At 36.7% G+C, this 22,088-nt stretch overlaps 1 protein-coding gene across 3 annotated transcripts; it reads left to right on the plus strand.

Annotated features, from left to right (window-relative positions):
- The first annotated feature begins 977 nt into the window (after positions 1-977).
- LOC123551209 (uncharacterized) lies at positions 978-21,483 on the plus strand. 3 transcript variants are annotated; one of them, XM_053540799.1, is made up of 9 exons: positions 978-1,263; positions 1,608-1,825; positions 5,076-5,186; positions 5,623-5,763; positions 11,976-12,140; positions 12,705-12,832; positions 15,104-15,180; positions 18,121-18,240; positions 18,529-21,483. In XM_053540799.1, the coding sequence occupies exons 1-9, from the start codon at positions 1,080-1,082 to the stop codon at positions 19,398-19,400; spliced, it is 2,016 nt and encodes a 671-aa protein (XP_053396774.1). In that variant the 5' UTR covers positions 978-1,079; the 3' UTR covers positions 19,401-21,483. The 3 variants fall into 3 exon arrangements, with proteins under 3 accessions (XP_053396774.1, XP_053396773.1, XP_053396775.1); XM_053540798.1 differs by having other exon boundaries at positions 979-1,263; positions 11,973-12,140; XM_053540800.1 differs by lacking the exons at positions 978-1,263; positions 1,608-1,825 and adding an exon at positions 2,001-2,486 and having other exon boundaries at positions 11,973-12,140.
- The last annotated feature ends 605 nt before the right edge of the window (positions 21,484-22,088 follow it).

Consider the following 22,088-nt stretch of genomic DNA (forward strand, 5'->3'; position numbering starts at 1 on the left):
AAAAGGGGAGTAACATACCCCTACAATACCTCAAAATTTAGACCTAAAATACACCAGAGGCCACAAATTTCATGCATGTATTTAAAAAATTTCCATGGGGAAACCCCGTGAATCCCCTAACATGGTCAAAAGGCATCCCCTCCAATATCTTGCTATGCGCCTCAGCGGTGACGTCTTCGTTCAAGACTGCGCCCCCCCCCCCCCCCCCCCCACCCGTCTAAAAATTTCTGGATCCGCTCTGGGCTATCTCTCTGTAACTTATCTATAATAAAAATGACTTTTAGTTTTAGTTATTAATGCAGATCTGCTGTATATTAGATCGACATGCGTGTAAGTTTAATAAACTAAAATAATACACTTTAAATACAATATTTATTAAAAAAGTACAAGGTTTAAGTTCACTGTATTTACTTCAAGAATATACCAAATGCGCCATTTGCCCATCTCACTTTAAAAATTCCCGGGGGAGGATACACCTGTACCCACCTACACCACCCTGTGTAGTATGAAGAAGGTTCTAGCTACGCGCCTGGTTTCTCCTGCGATAAGCTATAATAATTATCCGTTTGGGATATACCGTGGTTATTTAATTATAGTTTGTTGACAAAATGACATCGCTGTCAAAAATTATCGGCGGATTAGTATGATACCATAGGCCCCATCTAACGTATTCTTATGGTATAGCATTATATAGTAAGAAAAAAGATCTATATAAATGCTATATGAGAGATCGCCGTGACGTCACGCATTAACACCTGTTTATCTGGTGGTTGGCAAAACAATTCTTTTTCGTTTAGTTTAAGGATTTTAAAAATTCAAAATGTTTTGAAATGCTTATGATTTTCATATTTTCTTATGCAATTATCTTTTTAATATGAATTACCATTTTAGATGACATATGATTTTAATAGTGGCGTAGGATACCATTAGATGGGGCCTGTATCGCCTTGACGTCACGCGCACCTGATTTATTTATGTAAACACCAAACCGCTGGTGGGCAGAAAATCAATACACAGGTGGCATAGGCGAGTCAGTATGAAAAAAGATTGTACAAGAATTACACATCAAATTTAAAGCAATGGTTCAGACTTGTGTAGTTGTGGGCTGTAGGAATAGGTGGGAAAAGGGTTCCAAGATTTCTTGGCATAGATTTCCCAACGAAAAGAACCCAGTGCGAAGAGAACAGTGGTTATCGGCCATCAACAGGAAAAATTGGAATCCAACCAGACAGGATCGCGTGTGTGGAAAACACTTCGTGTCAGGTAGTCAAATTTTTATAACTTTTGAATAAAAGTGAGGATTATAATGAGCTGAATATTGCAGGATATAAACCATTTTTGTATTATAAATTTCACTTTTACAATAGAGTTCATTATTTAACAATTCGAGCGTGCTTGATTATCAGCTTGGTAATATTTGTAATTATATGGCTGCAGTAATGTTGGTTGAAAAAAAAATCAATTTTTTATTTAATGTTATGTATCTACAGTCTCTAGATGTGCTTTTGCTAAAGTGTAAAATATATGTTGGATATGAATTACCAAGGCATTGCAACTGCAAAATGAATATGGCATGCTGTTCTTAATTTACAAAATTTAATTTGCAGGAAGTGCAAGCCAGATTCCCGGGGACCCAGATTATGCACCATCACTGTACTTGGGTAATCCGACTCACAGATCTTCAACTCCAGATGTGAAACTTGACCGCTTTGCCAGTTCCAGAGCCAGGCAGCCACTGAAGTCGGAACCCGAGCAAGATGAATACGATCAACAGAGAGCTGCATCAACCTGTATTGATTTGTTACTTACCCAAGACCGAAAATGTGTGAGTTCTTCCATTTTTCTCCACTGAATTCACCACTTGATAAAACTATGTCCTTTATGGCCTATAAATATTTTCAGTTAAACGAAAAAATGTTTTCCCCTCAGTTGCCCCAACATTTATTGTACGCGCACCTACACTGTATTGGTTTTGATTGGCCAATCTACATTAATTGACGAAATATGACGTCATCACCCTAGTCAGTCACATCAAAGATGGCGGCATAGTTCGTAATTGCAGATTAATTGTATAAAATCAGGAATATTTCGTGATGGAGGTCGAAACTACAAACGCTGAATCTTCTCCAGGGTCACTAACGGGCATGTCTCGTGCCACTAAACTATTTATAAAAGTAGACAAGGAGGGTTTTTTGATTGATTCTCTAGCGATCTCTGACGTCGTAAATTTTGATTGCATCGAAAGCATTGTGACCTCAGCAAAGCGAATTATTTCGTTGTTCACTGATGTCACGAACGAAGAAGTGGACATTACAGGTTTATTTTATTACAAGAAACGAGCGAGATCTCTGCGGATGAATCCAGTGCCTCTGGTCACAACCACAGATGGTTTTCGAGCCGTTGCGGAACACCCCACAGGGGAGATTCCACTGGGAATCGAGTGGGAGAAAAAGAACCCGAAATCGGGGCCGTCAGCTTTAAAAAATGTAATAATTGCAGTAATCAACAATATAGAATGTATTATATGTCATATAGAAACAGAACATTGCATCCATTTAAATAAACAACCAAAATATTTCTACTTTCACTTTCATTTTGACCTAGATTTAGGATGGAATAAACGTGTGCTTTTATTACAATTTATTTCTCCCCACATGTATTGTGTTTACCAATAATTGCATAACAACAAGGTTTTGCTTTGTTTAGATATTTTTAAAATTATCACAGCAGGAAATTTCAGCATTTACTTCAATGCAAAATAACATTTCAAAAATGAAGCATCACAATTTCAGAGTTAGGCCAAAGAAGTATAAAAAATATATACACAGAATGGCAACTGGCTGTAATCTTGTGTCAGAGTGTGAATCGGCGTTATCTTAGTAAAAACAAACATTGGCGAGCATGGAGTTGCAATTTTTACCTTTAAAACTACATTTAAAATACATGTTAGCTTCTAAAACAACATTAGTTTAATGTGAAATAGTTGTAAGACATAAAGTACACATTTCTTACCATCAAAAGAAGCGTGGTTATACGGTGATAATCAATTTTCCCGACGAATAATTGCTTTCGCATACAAAATGGCGCATGGAGAGCACGTCACTTCCAGTAAACGAGATCTCATTCAGTTGTCACATTTTTTTGGCGAGATTTGCTCTGTATGTCTTTCAAGTTGCCGATCTATTTATTTTTATAGCTCTTTGGTTAGGCACATCTTGACATTCATCTTCATATTGATAGTTGTCCGCTTATATTTCCATAATATGCAGGGTTCTAGCCAGGATTTTTTGAAGGCATGTTGCAGAAGGATGTTTTTTGATGAACAAAGGGGTGGGTGGAAAGGGGTGTCCCCTCCCGCATGGGGGGTATGGGGGTTACCCCAGAAAATTTTGTGTTACTACAACTCATTTTGGTGCATTCTGGTGCATTTCAGAGTGAAAAACATAGTGGTATTTTCAGTGATTAATAAGCATCATTTACATGCACAACAAGAAGAAATAAAGATATTGGGTCATAAAAGATCCTATGGAGTTTATTTGCTGAATGACAATTAAAAGTTTATCAATTTTAAGTTGCTAAAAATGTTCATTTACTATTTATTGTAAATAAAACAACACAATTTTAGCACTGCACACAGATCTATTTGTTTAAAGTTTATGTCTTCTATTCCTGTGGAGTTTATTTGCTGAAAACATCCATTTTAAGTTTTTGAAAATGTCCACTGTTTGTTGTACATACATGTAAAACAACACATTCCGAGTCTGTCATCCAGGGAAACGCTGGTTTCCATTTTGGATCAATGCCCGATTTCCTTTGGCCATTCGGCGTGGCTGGGAGGGATTCTGAAATTGTGATCGTGGCCGAGTGGTTAAGGTCGCTGACTTCAAATCACTTGCCCCTCATCGATGTGGGTTCGAGCCTCACTCGGGGCGTTGAATTCTTCATGTGAGGGCTTACGGAAGGTCCACTGTAAAGACAAGAAAGAAATGAATACGAAATTTCACTTTATAATAATTGGGGTTATAACGTAATATTACTGACCTACAAATCGAATTGTAGCAGTACAGAGTGTATATGGATATTAAAACATCTCTTGTCTTGCCAATATGCTTGTACATTCTAGGCGCATAAGTGAAATGCATGGCACATATTTTCAAAAACAACAACAACAACAAAAACGACAACAACAAAAAAACATGTGCATCTTTACAGGCACTGACCTCCAGATCGTGCGACAAAATTGTAGAAAAAATGTTCCAATTTAACAGTGAAATTTCACACCAGCTTCAAATCTACGAAATAAATTAAATAATCAAATAAATAGGAAGCTGTCGTTGGTTTATCGGTTATCTTAACTGGCATCGCTTTACCTAAACTATCGGGTAAGCACGTGGAAGCTTTTCGAATACACTAACGGATTAATCGGGGTGTTTATTGGATTTTATGGCATGTCGCTTCGGCAATTAAGGGATGACGGGGGAAATAAGGGATGTCGAATATACAACTCAAAGTCTGAAGGCATGTCGCACGCGACAGCCGATAATAGCCTGGTGAGAACCCTGATATGTGTTGGAGTTCTATAGCGGCAGAGAAGGGATTTGAAATTAGCAGGCAAAAAGCTTTCACAAAACTTTAATTAGTAAGTGTTGCATGCACATGCGGTAGCTATGGGCACTCAGTAGTCTTCACATTATCAGACCCGAAGTTGTAGAACCTCCATATCTATCTTAAAGAAAATATAAATTTCCATATCCTTACTGTCTCACTGAAGATTTCTCGCCAGGTCATGTGCATTTTTTGAGTACTTGCATATGCTGTTAAAAAAGAAAGTATTAAGAAAAAAAAGTTCAGTGAAAAATAAATGAGTGTTCTAAAAACCCCAGAATGTACCATTTTGCTTAGTCCCATTCTGTGACTTATATATTTCAGAAGGATAATGATTCCAACTCTTTTAATTAGTACATATCTGTCCAGTGTCCATCATGCGCAGTAAGCTGTACAAACAGCCTGGCTGGACTATATATTCTGTTGTATTTTACCCAAACTGAAGCTTTTTATTGTTCTGTATTTTTCAGACTGGTGAAAAGAGGTCAAGATCAGTGTCACCAGCTCTAAAGGGATCTGAGGCAGATGTTCGTGAAAAGAAGCTGAAATTGGAAGTCCCTGCTAAATACAAGACCTATATGGTAAGAGATCTGATTCAAATATGATCAATTTCTGTGTAATGAGTGTAATACTAAATAAAAGTTCATTTTTTTTTTTACCCTGGAAAGCTGGCAATCTATACTTACTGCATAAAAAGTGTTTAACTTTTACTTCAGTGGTAGATAAATGAGAAAGATGCAAATTGGCGTACTTGAGCATTCTATCAAGTATTTTCATGGGGCATGTGTCGTACAACGTTGACATTCTTGTTCAGTATATTTCTTATACAATGTTGACTTTTTTTTGTTTAGTATATTTCTTATTTTAATTTTAATTAAATGTTTTACCTATAAAAAAGCGCTGCATGGGAATATACATGGAAGTCTTTGTTTGATAAGTTTATTTAGTATACTACTTAGAATGTATTTTACAATGACGATTTCCAATCAATGATGTTATAAGCATCATTTACATCAGCCTACAGGTACAGCAGTTACAGTATCTAGTACCTCAGCAACAACTACTGCCACATCTGATGCAGAGCCGCCTTTACTCACAATACGTCATGGACAAGAGGAAGCTGTCTCTACACAGAAAGGTGCTAACGTAATTTACCAGGTAAGGTCAAAGCCAAGTGTTGTTACAAAAAATAGAAAAAACAATTTCCACTCACTTAAATTCAGTTAGGACTGGACTGAAATATATTGTTGAAACTTGGTATGTAGGAAGTTTAGGTGGAGATGATGGTTGGGATTGCATTTGAGGCAGCTGAGATTAAGGTCACAGTTCCTTGTGATAGAAAAATAATTTCTGGTCAATAATTAAATAGTTTGGATGCAAACATTATCACCAAAGTGTTATGTTCATACATGTATTTTGGCCAAATTATGCCCCCGTTTTGACTTAAATGCAAGTTTCTATCTCCAAAACTAATGCAGATATTGAATTGAAACTTCACATATGTCTTTGGGGTTATGAAACTAGGTGATAGCATCAAGTCCCATATCTTTGACACGCAATTTGGCCGAATTATGCCCCTTTTTGACTTAGAAAATCCTGGTCATTTTAAAGCATATAGCCTTGAGACTTATTTTTTTCTTTTTCTAAGTCAATTACCAACCTCACTGAGTCAAGTCCCATAACTCTGACATGTATATTGGGCAAATTGTGCCCCCTTTTGGACTAACAAAATTCTGGTTAAAGTTTTGCATGCAAGTTACTGTCACCAAAACTAATGCAGATATTGAAATGAAACTTCACATGTAGCCTCAAGTCCAATAACTGTGACATGAATTTCGGCCCAAACTATGCGCCTTTTAGACTTAAAAAATCCTAGTTAAAGTTTTGCATGCAAGTACATATAGCTATTACTTAAAGGCATATAGATTTGAAACTTATTAGCTCGACTATTCAAAGAATAGTAGAGCTATTGGACTCTCCCATGCATCCGCGTCTGTGTCGGCGTCTTTGTGGGAATGGATTGAAACTTCACACACTTATTTACTGTGATAAACTGACTTACATTGCACAGGTTCCATAACTCTGTTTTGCTTCTTTTTTCGACTCGCAAATTTTTGGTTAAGGTTTTGTAAGTAAGCTGGTATCTCAGTACCCATGGGAATGGATTGAAACTTCACACACTTGTTCACTGTCATCATCTGACATGCACTAAGCAGGTCCCATAACTCTACTTTGCATTTTTAGCTCATCTGATTTTTTGAAAAAAAATGATGAGTTATTGTCATCACTTGAGCGGTTGTCGGCGTCGGTGTCGGCGTCGGCGTCTGCGTCGGCGTTGCCTGGTTAAGTTTTATGTTTAGGTCGGCTTTTCTCCTAAACTATCAAAGCTATTGCTTTGAAACTTGGAATACTTGTTCACCATCATAAGCTGACCCTGTATAGCAAGAAACATAACTCCATCTTGCTTTTTGCAAGATTTATGGCCCCTTATGTACTTAGAAAATATCAGATTTCTTGGTTAGGTTTTATGTTTAGGTCAACTTTTCTCCTAAACTATCAAAGCTATTGCTTTGAAACTTGGAATACTTGTTCACCATCATAAGCAGACCCTGTACATCAAGAAACATAACTCCATCTTGCTTTTTGCAAGATTTATTGCCCCTTTTGGACTTAGAAAATCAGTTTTCTTGGTTAAGTTTTATGTTTAGGTCAGCTTTTATCCTAAACTATCAAAGCTATTGCTTTAAAACTTGCAACACTTGTTCACCATCATAAGTTGACCCTGTATAGCAAGAAACATAACTCTGTCCTGCTTTTTGTAAGATTTATGGCCCCTTTTGGACTTAGAAAATATCAGATTTCTTGGTTAAGTTTTATGTTTAGGTCAAGTTTTTCTCTTAAACTATCAAAGCTATTGCTTTGAAACTTGCAACACTTGTTCACCATCATAAGCTGACCCTGTACAGCAAGCAACATAACTCCATCCTGCTTTTTGCAATAATTATTGCCCCTTTTGGACTTAGAAAATCATTTTCTTGGTTGAGTATTATGTTTAAGTCAACTTTTCTCATAAACTATCAAAGCTATTGCTTTAAAACTTGCAACAGTTTTTCACCATCATAAGTGGACACTGTACATCAAGAAACATAACTCTATCCTGCTTTTTGCAAGAATGATGGCCCTTTTTAGACTTAGAAAATCATGGGTAGGACAATATTTCTATTACACAAAAAAAATCAGATGAGCGTCAGCACCCGCAAGGCGGTGCTCTTGTTTCAAAATTATGCCCCTTTTTTCACTTAGAAGTTTTTGGTTAAGTTTTTGTATGTAAGCTGGTATCTCAGTATCCACTAATGAGAATGGATTGAAACTTCACACACTTGTTCACTGTCATGAGCTGACATGCACTGTGCAAGTCCCATAACTCTGCTTTGCATTTTTTAGCTCGACTATTCATAGAATAGTAGAGCTATTGGACTCGCCCATGCGTCGGTGTCCGCGTCGGCATCCGCGTCCGCGTCCCGATTTTGGTTAAGGTTTTGTATGTAAGCTGGTATCTCAGTAACCACTTGTGGGAATGGATTGAAACTTCACACACTTATTCACTGTGACAAACTGACTTACATTGCACAGGTTCCATAACTCTATTTTGCTTTTTTACAAAATTATGCCCCTTTTTCAACTTAGAAATTTTTGGTTAAGGTTTTGTATGTAAGCTGGTAACTCAGTAACCACTTGTTGGAATGGATTGAAACTTCACACACTTATTCACTGTGATAAACTGACCTACATTGCACAGGTTCCATAACTCTATTTTGCTTTTTTACAAAATTATGCCCCTTTTTCGACTTAGAAATTTTTGGTTAAGGTTTTGTATGTAAGCTGGTATCTCAGTACTTACGAATGGGAATGGATTGAAACTTCACATACTTGTTCACTGTCATGATCTGACATGCACTAAGCAAGTCCCATAACTCTACTCTCTTTTTTTTCAAAATTATGCCCCTTTTTCGACTTAGCAGTTTTTGGTTAAATTTTTGTATGTAATCTGATATCTCAGTATCCACTAATTGGAATGGATTGAAACTTCACACACTTGTTCACTGTCATGATCTAACATGCACTGTGAAGGTCCCCTAACTCTACTTGGCATTTTTACAAAATTATGCCCCTTTGACTTAGCAGTTTTTGGTTAAGTTTTTGTATGTAAGCTGGTATCTCAGTATCCACAAATTGGAAAGGATTGAAACTTCACACACTTGTTCACTGTCATGATATGACATGCAGTACAGAGGTTCAATACCTCTACTTTGCATTTTACAAAATTATGCCCCTTTTTCAACTTTTGTATTCATTCAATTGACAAGGCTGTTGAATAGTCGAGCGTTGCTGTCCTCCGACAGCTCTTGTTTTCAAAATTATGCCCCTTTTTCAGCTTAGCCGTTTTTGGTTAAGTTTTTGTATGTAAGCTGGTATCTCAGTATCCACTTATGGGAATGCATTGAAACTTCACACACTTGTCCACTGTAATGAACTGATATAAAACACTATGCAGGTTTCATAACCCTTTTTCCCATTTGTACAAAATTACGCCCTTTTTTCGACTTTTGTATTAATTCAATTGACAAGGCTGTTGAATAGTTGAGCGTTGCTGTCCTCCGACAGCTCTTGTTTTTAGCTCATCAGACACCTGTCACAAAGTGACAAGGTGAGCTATTGTGACCGTTTGATGTCTGTTGTGCGTCGTCCGTCAACAATTTCTAAAAAACTCTTCTTGAAAACCACTGGGCAGAATTACTTCAAACTTTACAGGAATGATCCTTGGGTGGCCCCCTTATAAAATTGTTCAAAGAATTGAATTCCATGCAGAACTCTGGTTGCCGTGGCAAACGAAAGGAAAAACTTCAAAAATCTTCTTGTCCAAAACCACAGGGCCTAGGGCTTTGATATCGGGTGTGTAGCATCATCTAGTGGTCCTCTACCAAAATTATTCAAATTATCCCCCTAGGGTCAAATATGGCCCCGCCCTGGGGGTCACATGGTTTATATAGACTTACATAGGGAAAACTTTGAAAATCTTCTTGTACAAAACCACATGGCCTAGGGCTTTGATATTTGGTATGTAGCATCACCTAGTGGTCCTCTACCAAGATTGTTCAAATTATCCCCCTAGGGTCAAATATGGCCCTGCCCCGGGGGTCCCAAGTTTTACATAGACTGATATAGGAGAAAAAGTTTAAAAATCTTCTTGTCTGAAACCACAACACTTAGACCTTTGATATTTGGTTTGTAGCATTGTCTTATGGTCCTCAACAAAAATTATTCAAATAGTACCCCTTGGGTGAAAAGAGGCCCTGCCCTGGGGGTCCCAAGTTTTATATAGAATTATATAGGAAAAAGCTTTAAAAATCTTCTTTAATTATTATGTGAGTTATATAGGAAAAATACTTAAAAAAACATCTGCTCCTATTTCCAAGACTGTTTAATTATAATTGCCTGATGACCCCAAGTAATATGATGTCACTTGACTGTGACCTACAGACCTACTTTCTTGTTAGCTCATCTGATTTTTTGAAAAAAAAATGATGAGTTATTGTCATCACTTGATCGGCGTCGGCATTGCCTGGTTAAGTTTTATGTTTAGGTCAGCTTTTCTCCTAAACTATCAAAGCTATTGCTTTGAAACTTGCAACATTTGTTCACCATCATAAGCTGACCCTGTACAGCAAGAAACATAACTCCATCCTGCTTTTTGCAAGATTTATGGCCCCTTTTGGACTTAGAAAATATCAGATTTCTTGGTTAAGTTTTATGTTTAGGTCAACTTTTCTCCTAAACTATCAAAGCTATTGCTTTGAAACTTGCAACACTTGTTCACCATCATAAACTGACCCTGTACATCAAGAAACATAACTCCATCTTGCTTTTTGCAAGAATTATTGCCCCTTTTGGACTTAGAAAATCAGTTTTGTGGTTAAGTTTTATGTTTAGGTCAGCTTTTCTCCTAAACTATCAAAGCTATTGCTTTAAAACTTGCAATACTTGTTCACCATCATAAGCTGACCCTGTACAGCAAGAAACATAACTCCATCCTGCTTTTTGCAAGATTTATGGCCCCTTTTGGACTTAGAAAATATCAGATTTCTTGGTTAAGTTTTATGTTTAGGTCAACTTTTTCTCTTAAACTATCAAAGCTATTGCTTTGAAACTTGCAACACTTGTTCACCATCATAAGCTGACCCTGTACATCAAGAAACATAACTCCATCCTGCTTTTTGCAATAATTATTGCCCCGTTTGGACTTAGAAAATCAGTTTTCTTGGTTGAGTATTATGTTTGTCAGCTTTTCTCATAAACTCTCAAAGCTATTGCTTTAAAACTTGCAACAGTTTTTCACCATCACAAGCGGATGCTGTTCATCAAGAAACATAACTCTATCCTGCTTTTTGCAAGAATGATGGCCCTTTTTAGACTTAGAAAATCATGGGTAGGACAATATTTCTATTATACAAAAAAAATCAGATGAGCGTCAGCACGCGCAAGGTGGTGCTCTTGTTTTTTAAGATACAGCCTTGAAATTTTGATGACATACACAGTTTTGCACACAAATCGTAAAACTGAATTTCATTGACCATGAATGTGACCTGCTGACTTTCTTAATATTTTATCATCAGTTTGACATTTGAAACATGTAGCTCATATTTCTCAGGTGAGCGATCCAGGGTCATCATGACCCACTTGTTTTCTTTTTCTAGTTCAATTACCAACCTCACTGCATCAAGTCCCATAACTCTTACATGTATTTTAGGCAAATTATGCCCCCTTTTGGACTTAAGAAAATTCTGGTCAAACTTAAAGTTATGTGTGCAAGTTACTATCTGCAAAACAAAAGCAGATATTAAATTGAAACTTCACATGTGTCTTTGGGGTTATAGAACTAGTTGATTGCATTAAGTCCCATAACTCAGACATGTATTTTGGGCAAATTATGCCCCCTTTTAGGACATAGAAAACTTCTAGTTAAAAGTTTTGGTTGAAACTCTATTGATATTTTAACATTAGATTAATATTCCTGCTTCTGTGACAATGATTTGAATAGTTGAGCACACACTGTCTTAAGGACAGCTCTTGTTTGTGTAGGTCTGTTCATTGGTTTATTTTGTTTTCCCATTCTAGAAAATAATGTATTAACTTTTACTATAATTATGACTTGACCTTTAGACACAATATATTTGGTACACATCGTCTGAGAATGCCATTGTTTTTTTCAGGTCCAAGTACATATACATAATGTGTAAGCATTTTCAGTTTGATTTATTGTACTGACATGAGATTTGGTTAACACATTTTTCTGTTGTATTTTCTAGCAGGTATCTGGGGATCAGCCACCAGTTCAGTTTATTTTAAGTGCTGAGGAAATCAAGAAAATGCAGAATCAGAAGCTGTCAAATGGCAGTGTGGGCGAGGACTTTACAAAGAGAAATCCAAGACAAACTAAATCAAACTATCACTGGACAGGGGATGTTTCTTGTGAGGTGAGAGTTTTAAGTACTGTATATAGATGTTAGAAAAGAATTTTGCATCGGTAATTTTTTTTACATGAACAATGTTATTACTTTAAAAATATTAGAGAACATTAAAGAACATAAAAATACAGCGAGAAATGAAAAGCAGAAAAGTAAAAATGTGCAGAGTGAGGGGAAGGGTGGCAGGCCCTTTGGGAGAGAAATTTCACATTGTTTTTCAAAAAAAAAATGGTGATTTTTTACAGAGTATATTAGTACTGTTATATATTGTTATAAATCAACAAAGTTATTAAATTTCTTTACAGTAGATGTCATCAAGAGAAGAAATTTAAGTTATTACTTTGAAGTTAAAACAAACTGTTGTACAGAAGGAAAACAAACACATTATGTTTTTGACATAAAAACACTAATGAGCTAGTAGGTTGCTAATTAATACCTTAAACATGTCATATTTTTCAAATAATGGTTCAGAATGCAGTTTTTCTTGCGGTAAATCGTCTGCTTTAGTTAGTTTTTTGTTTGTCAATCTGTACACAAATTAGGCTCGATCTCTATTGTTTGTTTACATTTTAGGTAATTCTGAGTTACGATGGGATTAGTGAAAGACAGAAAATGAAGCCACGTCTGGGCCCTATCATACAAGCTTTGGTGAAAGGTGATTACAGTGTTCTCAGATCAGATTTGTACCAGAGCTTGACAGCGTAAGTATAGTGATATGTATGGCAGAGCATTGTGCAATTTATGGCAGAATATGTATGTGTATTTGTTTGTTTGTTTTGGGTTTAACGCCGTTTTTCAACAGTATTTCAGTCATGTAACGGTGGGCAGTTGACCTAACCAGTGTTCCTGGATTCTGTACCACTACAAACCTGTTCTCCGCAAGTAACTGCCAACTTCCCCACATGAATTATCAGAGGTGGAGGACGAATGATTTCAGACAATGTCTTTTATCAAATCGTCACGGAGAACATACGCCCTGCGCGAGGATCGAATTCGCGATCCGTAGACTGACACTCCCTACTGAGCTAAGCGGGCAAAGTTGGCCTGAAGTGAATGTCGTTTTAGTTTAGGTTGTTGTTTTGTAGCTTTCCTATCCCATAGAACAACAAAACTTTATAGGACGATGTAGTACTAAGGCTAGATTCGCATATGTTTCAGCTTTTCCCTGTTCAGTGATTTATAGCTTCTTAACCTTTACCCTGTTAAATTTCTAAAATGGACTGGTCCATCATTCAATTTGGGCATTACCATTTATTATTTGAAGGGATGTTCATTGAAAATTTACTGACAGAATAGCGACCAGTGCAGACCATGATCAGCTGGCACTGATGTGCTGGTTGATCTTGGTCTGCACTAGTTGCCAAGGCAGAATCACTTGCCGCCAGCAGGCTAAAGGTTGAGGTCAGTCTAGGTAACAGAATAATTCACACTGAAAATTTTTTGCCTTGTTTCCTCTGACAGGCTGTCATGTTTAGCATAATTATGTGTTTTGAAAACAACTCGTACCTATTTTTAGCTCACCTGAGCCAAAGGCTCATGGTGAGCTTATGTGACAGCTCAGTGTCCATCGTCGGTCATCCGTCAACAATTTCTAAAAAAATCTTATTGAAAACCACTGGGCAGAATTACACCAAACTTCACAGGAATGATCCTTGGGTGCCCCCCTTCCAAAATTGTTCAAAGAATTGAATTCCATGCAGAACTCTGGTTGCCATGGCAACCGAAAAGAAAAACTTCTTGTTCAAAACCGCAAGGCATAGAACATTGATATTTGGCGTGTAATGGTCCTTTATGAACATTGTTCAAATTGTACCCCTGGGGTGAAAAGAGGCCCGCCCAGGGGGTCACAAGTTTTACATAGATCTATACAGGAAAAAAACTTTAAAAAATCTTCTTGTCTAAAACCACAAGACCTAGGCTTTTGATATTTGGTATGTAACATTGCCTAGTGGATCTCTAACAAGATTGTTCACATTATGTCCCTGGGGTGAAAATAAGCCCCACACCGGGGGATCACTTGTGAAATGAGTTATTAAGGAATAAATACTTCAAAAATTATCAGATCATACTAGACTGTTTAATTATAATTACCTAATGACCCCAAGTGATTTAGGGTCATTTTACTGTGACCTTGACCTACTGACCCTTGTTTTTTAAGATACAGCCTTGAAATTTGGATTATATGTACAGTTTTGCACACCTTAAAACTGACTTTCAGTGACCATGAATGTGACCTACTGACCTACTTTCTAATATTTTAGCATCAGTTTGCCATTTTAAACATGTGGCTCATATTAGCCAGGTGAGCGATTAAGGGTCATCATGATCCTCTTGTTTGTTGATTGCTGGTTAGTTATGTTTAATACCATTTCTGATACAGTTGTAGTCATTTCCCTTTCTGTTTTTCAAAAATAAAATTTAGTATCACTAACTAGTATGATTTCTGTCTGTGTCAAAACACATGCTTTTGTGATATGGCTGGATATTACATACATGTATCAGTTCAACTTTCCATTCCATACACAACAATAATAATTTTAAAAGGAATTTCATAATTTTAAGACTTGTACTTAACAAAATATCAATGATGTGACAAAAAAATGAAGGAGGGCTTAAATTACTGTAATTTAGTGATTAATTAATAACCTATAAATGTGGCTTAAGTGATCTTTCTTTAATTTTCAAGTTAGAGTTTCTCGACATTTCCAAATTTCAATGTATTAATAACACTTTTTACCATCTAATATCTGTAGGAATCTTACTGTGGTGTCATCCACTTTTGATTATAACAAAGAATCTGATCTAAATATTAAATTGACTATCCTGATCTGATTCATTAGTTTGTGGTTTTCATTGAAAATGCATCTTTAAATTGAAACATCAGACTCTGTAAGTTAATTATTACAGGCAAAATATTTGTTAGAGGTCTGTTTTGTAAGCACAGGTATAAATAATTTGTTTTTCTCTTTCAGGGACTCAAAACAATCAAGTCAGGAAATGTTGAATTCTTTTAACTATAAAGATGATGACCGACAAAAGCCTATAACATGTAAGCATTCAGTTTTTATCGTGTTTAAAGTCTTACACACTACATAGGTCATGTGACAATTGTCCTGCATAGGCCAAATGTCATGATCAGGAAGGTCATGTGACCCCTTTTCATCTTTAATGATCAGGGAGGTCATGTGATAATGATCAGGAAGGTCATGTGACCCTTTTCCAGCTTTAATGATCTGAGAGGACATGAGACATTTTTAGCTGTAATGATCAGGAAGGTCATGTGACCCCTCTTTCAGCTCAGTCCAGCTTTAATGATCCAGGAGGACATGAGACACTTTTCCAGCTGTAATGATCAGGAAGGTCATGTGACCCCTCTTTCAGCTTTAATGATCAGGGAGGTCATGTAATAATGATCAGGAAGGTGCAGTTTTAATGACCTGGGAGGTCTTGTGACCCCCACTTTCAGCTTTAATGATCAAAAAGGTCAAGAAGCTTTAATGATAAGGAAGGTCTAGATTTAGTGATCAGGGAGGTCATGTGATAATGATCAGGAAGGTCCAGCTTTAATGACAGGGAGGTCATGTGATAATGATCAGGAAGGTCCAGCTTTAATGACAGGGAGGTCATGAGATAATGATCAGGAAGGTCCAGCTTTAATGACCAGGGAGGTCATGTGATAAATGATCAGGAAGGTCCAGCTTTAATGACCAGGGAGGTCATGTGATAAATGATCAGGAAGGTCCAGCTTTAATGATCAGGGAGGTCATGTGATAAATGATCAGGAAGGTCCAGCTTTAATGATCAGGGAGGTCATGTGATAAATGATCAGGAAGGTCCAGCTTTAATGATCAGGGAGGTCATGTGACCCCTCTTTCAGCTTTAATGATCTAGAGGGCCAAGTTTTAATGATCAGGAAGGTCTAGATTTAATTATCAGGGAGGTCATGAGATAATGATCAGGAAGGTCATCTGACCCTTTTCCAGCTTTTAATGATCAGACAAGTCATGAGACACTTTCCCAGCTTTAATGAATAGGAAGGTCATGTGGCACATTTACGCTCAAATGGTCTGGACAGTCATTGTGCCATTTTGGTATTACATCAGGCATCCTATTAAGTTTTTTCTAACTGGATTACACATCTCATAGGTCATAGGTTTGTTGTCTTAAATGTTTTATGTAAGGATGCCTTCAAAGCCACTGAAGCGAATTCCATGTCACTTGACACAATGATATAAACAGGAAAGCACAAGTCCGCAACTCTTTCTTGAATAAATATAATGTAATTTTCCAGATTAAACATAAAAATGTACAAAAAGTGGTATTCAAAAATGACATACTAAGTATAATTATGTCTCCCCTGGAGACATATTGTTTTTGCCCTGTCCATCCATCCGTCTGTCCATCACACTTCATTTCCAATCAATAACTGGAGAACCATTTGACCTAGAAGCTTCAAACTACATAGGATGGCAGGGCTTGTGGAGTAGACGACCCCATTTGTTTTTGGGGTCACTCAATCAAAGTTCAAGGTCACAGGGGCCCAAACTTGGAAAACCATTTCCAATCAATAACTTGGGAACCACTTGACGTAGAACGTTGAAATTTCATAGGATGATTGGTCATGCAGAGTACATGACCCGTATTGATTTTTGGGTCACTCAATTAAAGGTCAAGGTCACAGGGGCCTGAACATGGAAAACCATTTCCGGTCAATAACTTGAGAACCAGTTGAGGCAGAATGTTGAAACTTCATAGGATGATTTGAAATGCAGAGTAGATGATCCCAATTGATTTTGGAGTCACTCTATTAAAGGTCAAGGTCACAGGAGACAGAACATGGAAATCCATTTTCGGTTAATAACTTCAGAACCATTTGACATAGAACCTTCAAACTTCATAAGGTGATAGGACTTACAGAGTAGATAATCCCTATTGTTTTTGGGGTCACTCCATCAAAGGTCAAGGTCACAGGGGGCTGAACATAGAGAACTCTTTCCAATCAATTACTTGAGAACCACTTGACACAGAATGTTGAAACTTAATAGGATGATTGGACGTGCAGAGTACATGACCCTTACTAATTTTGCGGGTCATGCGACCAAAGGTCAAGGTCACATGAGCCTGAACATGGAAAACCGTTCCCAATTCAGAATTTGAGAACCAGTTGACCCAGAATGTTGAAACTTCATAGGATGATTTGGCATGCAGAGTAGATGACCCCTATTGATTTTGGGGTCACTCTATTAAAGGTCAAGTTCACAGAAAACAGAACATGGAAATTCATTTCCGGTTAATAACTTGAGAACCATTTGTCCTAGAACCTTCAAACTTCATAGGTTGATAGGACTTACAGAGAAGATGACGCTAATTCTTTTTGGGCTCACTCCATCAAAGGTCAAGGTCACAGGGGGCTGAACATAGAAAACTCTTTCCAATCAATAACTAGAGAACCACTTGACCCAGAATGTTGAAACTTATAAGAATGATTGGACATGCAGAGTAGATGACCCTGCTGATTTTAGGGTCACTTGATCAAACTTTCAAAGGTCAAGGTCACAGGGCCTGAACATGGAAAACCGTTTCGAAATTCATAACTTGAGAACCACTAGACCAAGAGTGTTGAAACTTAGTGGGATGATTTGACATGCCAAGTAGATGATCCCTATTGCAGCTTTCGCTCCAGTCCCTCATTGACTTCTTGCCTATATGACTATGCATTGGGGGAGACGTACACTTTTCTAGAAAAGTGTCTTCTAGTTTTTCAACAACATAATCTTTTTCAAACAACGCTTTTGGTGGTGGTATGAGTCTTTGAGTGATTGCTCAAGATAAAGCCACATTTCTATGCCAAGACATAGGTCATAAAGTTACTGTCTTTGTTATGAAGGAATAAAGATTCTTATATCGCAGATGCAAGTGATACCATGACAGGGATACACAAGTTGCTGTCTTTATTATACACAAGTAAAATCATATTTCTTTTTTGCAGATTTGAGTGATGCCAAGACAGAGGTGTTCAAGGTGCTATCATTGTTATGCATGAGTAAAGCCAGGTTTAAAGATCTTCTAGATTGGATGAAAACCCTTAAACTAGAGGAAGGAAATCAAGGTACCTGTTGTTATTGACTGTATAGATTATAAACGGCATAGCTGTGTGAAACACAGTACTTGACATTATTTTGATATTGCATAAAAGTCTTGGAGTCATTAGGCAGTTTTGAATTGACTTGTTCATATTTTTAGGGTCATAAATCTTCTCAAAGATACTAAGAACTATTTGTAAAAGTTGGCTTTGGTATGAACTTACTTGCATGTATACTTTAATTATGGAACTTGTAAACTGTTTGTAAGACAAGTACTAGTTAAGCATAACTTCTGTTGTATTGTTTTCTTTCAGGAAAATACTATTTATCAGAAAGGAATGTGATTGGTGGAGGACTTAGGGTCATGTATGACACCGATGAATTGGCAGCTAAGAAAATGAATTCTCTACTGAAGCTTCGCACTGGCGGCAAGGCAAAGGAGAAAACCAAGTTGCTGTATCCCGTCACAACACTACAGTCAGCATTGAATCCTCAAAAGCCGGGAAACTTTATGATTATGGTACCAACCTCAAATGCTGCTGGTACCCCTGGTGCACCTACTGCAGTTCCAAGTGGCATTCCAGGTGATGCTCAGTTTAGCATTTATCCCACAATGCAAGCTGGTCAGTCACTGGTTCCAGTAACCGCAACAACAAATGTGAATCAGCCACATCCAGCCTGGTCAAAAGAAGCCTTAACCAGACCCACAGAACCGAAAATATCTCTAGTTTCTCTTTTAAATAAATCCAAGTCTGTGGTCTCTTCTAAATCCACTGGTACAAACACGACAGAATCTCTGAAACAGAACTTGAGACATCCAAACATTTTACGGTCCAAATCTCATTTCCATTCACAAAAACTTGTCCCGCCTAGCGGGGAACCAATTCCAATGCATTTATACCGGTCCTATAAAACCGGAACCGATCCGGAACATTCAAAGATAGATCATTATGATGAGACAGACCCTGATGATACAGGTACAACACCAATAATTGTTAAACAAGAACCAGTAGAGTATAACAATGAGGATGAAATCAGTAAACATTCGCAAGAAGAAGATGAACCTTCTGATCAGTTTAAAGGTGTACTTAACACAGATGCACATATGCCTGTAGATGCTGAAAATAGCGATCTGAACATGGAATTAGTGATTAAAACTGAACCAGTAGATGATTATGACAGTTAATTGATGACAAATAGAAATTCTTAAAATATGCGTCAGGTTGGAAATGATACTGAGCACACTGCACAAAAAGTCAGATTTACAAATCGAATGTCAGTTTCCTTGTCAATACTGGGACATCTGTCTGTGTGTGGTTGTTTCATTGAGGAAAATTTAAAATGGTGCAGTGCACCATCAGTGCCATATTTGCTTTTTGATTTCATTACAAGTTTAGGTTATTAATTTAACTTTTAAATACTCGAAAGGCTTCTAAAAAGACATTTATAAAGGGGATTACTTCTTAGAGAAAGGTTCTGAATACAGTCAGTCCTGTGGTAAAGACCAGCTCCAAGTCAAGACCACATTTACAAAACCTGCCTATCAAGGCCATTTTTTTCCCCTTGGTATTGTAAACCATAAATTTGTGTTAATTTACCTCTGTTGAGAAACCACCTTTCAACAAAGACCACTTTATAGCTCACCATGAAAAAAAGTCATCAGAGCTGTTACGATACCTCCATGTGGTGTACACATCTTGTCAACAAGCCCATATCTTAGTTGTTAATACAACTGAACGAAGCTTGATACATGCCTTCCCCTCAATAATTCCATCTGAGTGACATATGTCCCATAACTATTGCTTTCATTTTGATGAAATTTTGCCCTCTTTGTTAGCAACTATATATCACAAGTACATAAAATCCACCCCACCCCGTCTTCAGAATGAGAGGTTTTGTTAAATGTTTAATCTTTCATGGTGAGCTGCATTGCTCTAGAGTGGTCTTTACTGTCAAGTGTTTTGCTGTAGTTGTGCTTCTCAGTTTCCATAGATTATGAGTACTGAAATGTATATAATAACAAACTTTGAAGGTAGAACTAGGTTGGATGTTATTAAATTTAATATACTTGAAAAGTTAGTTTATATCTTTGATTAGATATTGGGGATGTTAGATAGTTGCCAATTACTATGTGGTATCATTTCCAAAAGTGTCTGGGTTCAGAGTGAACCTTCACTTTTGATGCAGCAGTTTTTCTGCATTTAATTCTTTTTTTTAACCAGTAATATGTACTCGATGATAAGTCTGCTTTCTGTTTTGCTTTTGTCGTTTTTCTGTTAATTATGTTGATGTGATTATTCTGTGGAATTAACCCTTACCCTGCTAAATTTCTATAGTGGACTTTTCTGTCTTCCAATTTGGACGGTACCATTAATTGTTTTAAGGGGTACTTACCTAACAGATACTGAGTGAATGGCAAACAGTGCAGATCTTGTTAAGACTGCACAAATGTGCAGGTTGATCATGGTCGCAATAGCATAATCAATCGTATCCGGCCTGATAAGGGTTAACCAAACCCAGCTCTACAAATAGCAAATCTATATTTTGTAAATTATTGTAAACTTTCAGTAAGGAGTGTAATGTACATGTTTGAAAATAGGGCTTGATTATACCTTACTGAGGCATACAAATGTGCCTATTTACAGCATTTCTAATGATCTTGAATGATTTATGATAAAAAAATATATATTTACTACCTGCATTGATACATGTTTAAAAGTTTTTGCAGAATCATTTAGCAGTTAGATTAGTGTGAAAGAAAACTAGAAAAAAAGGATGAACAATTTTGGCAAAAAATGATGTACACAATACAAAATATTGTTTTGGACATCATTACTGATGACTATACTTCACAAAACAAGTGAACATAAAAGGATTGACAGACTTTACACAAAGCTTGGTAAGAAATGTTTTGAGCAGTAACGCTGGTTATGATCAAATTAAATAACATCCGCGGATTCGGGGTTTTTTGTGTTTTTTTTTTTAATTTGGGAGCCGAGACCGTACTGCGTTATACCGTATACCGCGGTATATTGAATAGCGTTATAAAGGGTTTCGAGTGTAGTTTGTTACAGTTAGGTGTCCCATATCGAGTGTATGGGCATATATATGTGGGAGATAAATTTTTGTAGAATTTTACATTTGTTTATCCAGGTGTTAAAATTCATATGTAGTAGTATTATACTAGTTGTATACACATGTTATATATGAGATTTCTCATACAGCTGCTGTATTTTTAGTGGTTAAATATACATTTAAAGACAAACAAATCTGAGTTTATTTATGATGAACCCCATGATATAACGTACACGAGTGGAGCCTAATTATTCTACGATAATCATAAGGTTACTTACAGAGTAGCTGTTCAGTTATCTTGAGGCAACTTTCATAATACCTGTTTGTCGTAAGGTTACTTTTTAGGCATTAAAATGTATGTAATGACATATTTCCTTCATCATGTTTATGTTTCTGTAAGTCTAGGTCAGATACTTGAAAGGTCTTCCGAGAAGTTATCTGAGAAAGCCTTTCAGGATTTTTTTTTCTAAATTTCAAATGGCCATAACTCTTAAATAGTAATGTGCAGTTATCTGAGAAAGCCTTTCAGGATTTTTTTTTCTAAATTTCAAATGGCCATAACTCTTAAATAGTAATGTGCAGTTATCTGAGAAAGCCTTTCAGGATTTTTTTTTCTAAATTTCAAATGGCCATAACTCTTAAATAGTAATGTGCAGTTATCTGAGAAAGCCTTTCAGGATTTTTTTTTCTAAATTTCAAATGGCCATAACTCTTAAATAGTAATGTGCAGTTATCTGAGAAAGCCTTTCAGGATTTTTTTTTCTAAATTTCAAATGGCCATAACTCTTAAATAGTAATG

This window comes from Mercenaria mercenaria, chromosome 4 (genome assembly GCF_021730395.1).
Source record: "Mercenaria mercenaria strain notata chromosome 4, MADL_Memer_1, whole genome shotgun sequence".
In the NCBI taxonomy this organism is placed as follows: Eukaryota; Metazoa; Mollusca; class Bivalvia; order Venerida; family Veneridae; genus Mercenaria; species Mercenaria mercenaria.

Coding starts and splice junctions, on each gene's coding strand:
- LOC123551209 (XM_053540798.1), top strand. CDS start 1,080: ATGGTTCAGACTTGTGTAGTTGTGGGCTGTAGGAATAGGTGGGAAAAG. Junction 1,264..1,607: donor TGGAAAACACTTCGTGTCAG/GTAGTCAAATTT, acceptor TTTAATTTGCAG/GAAGTGCAAGCCAGATTCCC. Junction 5,764..11,972: donor GTGCTAACGTAATTTACCAG/GTAAGGTCAAAG, acceptor TGTATTTTCTAG/CAGGTATCTGGGGATCAGCC.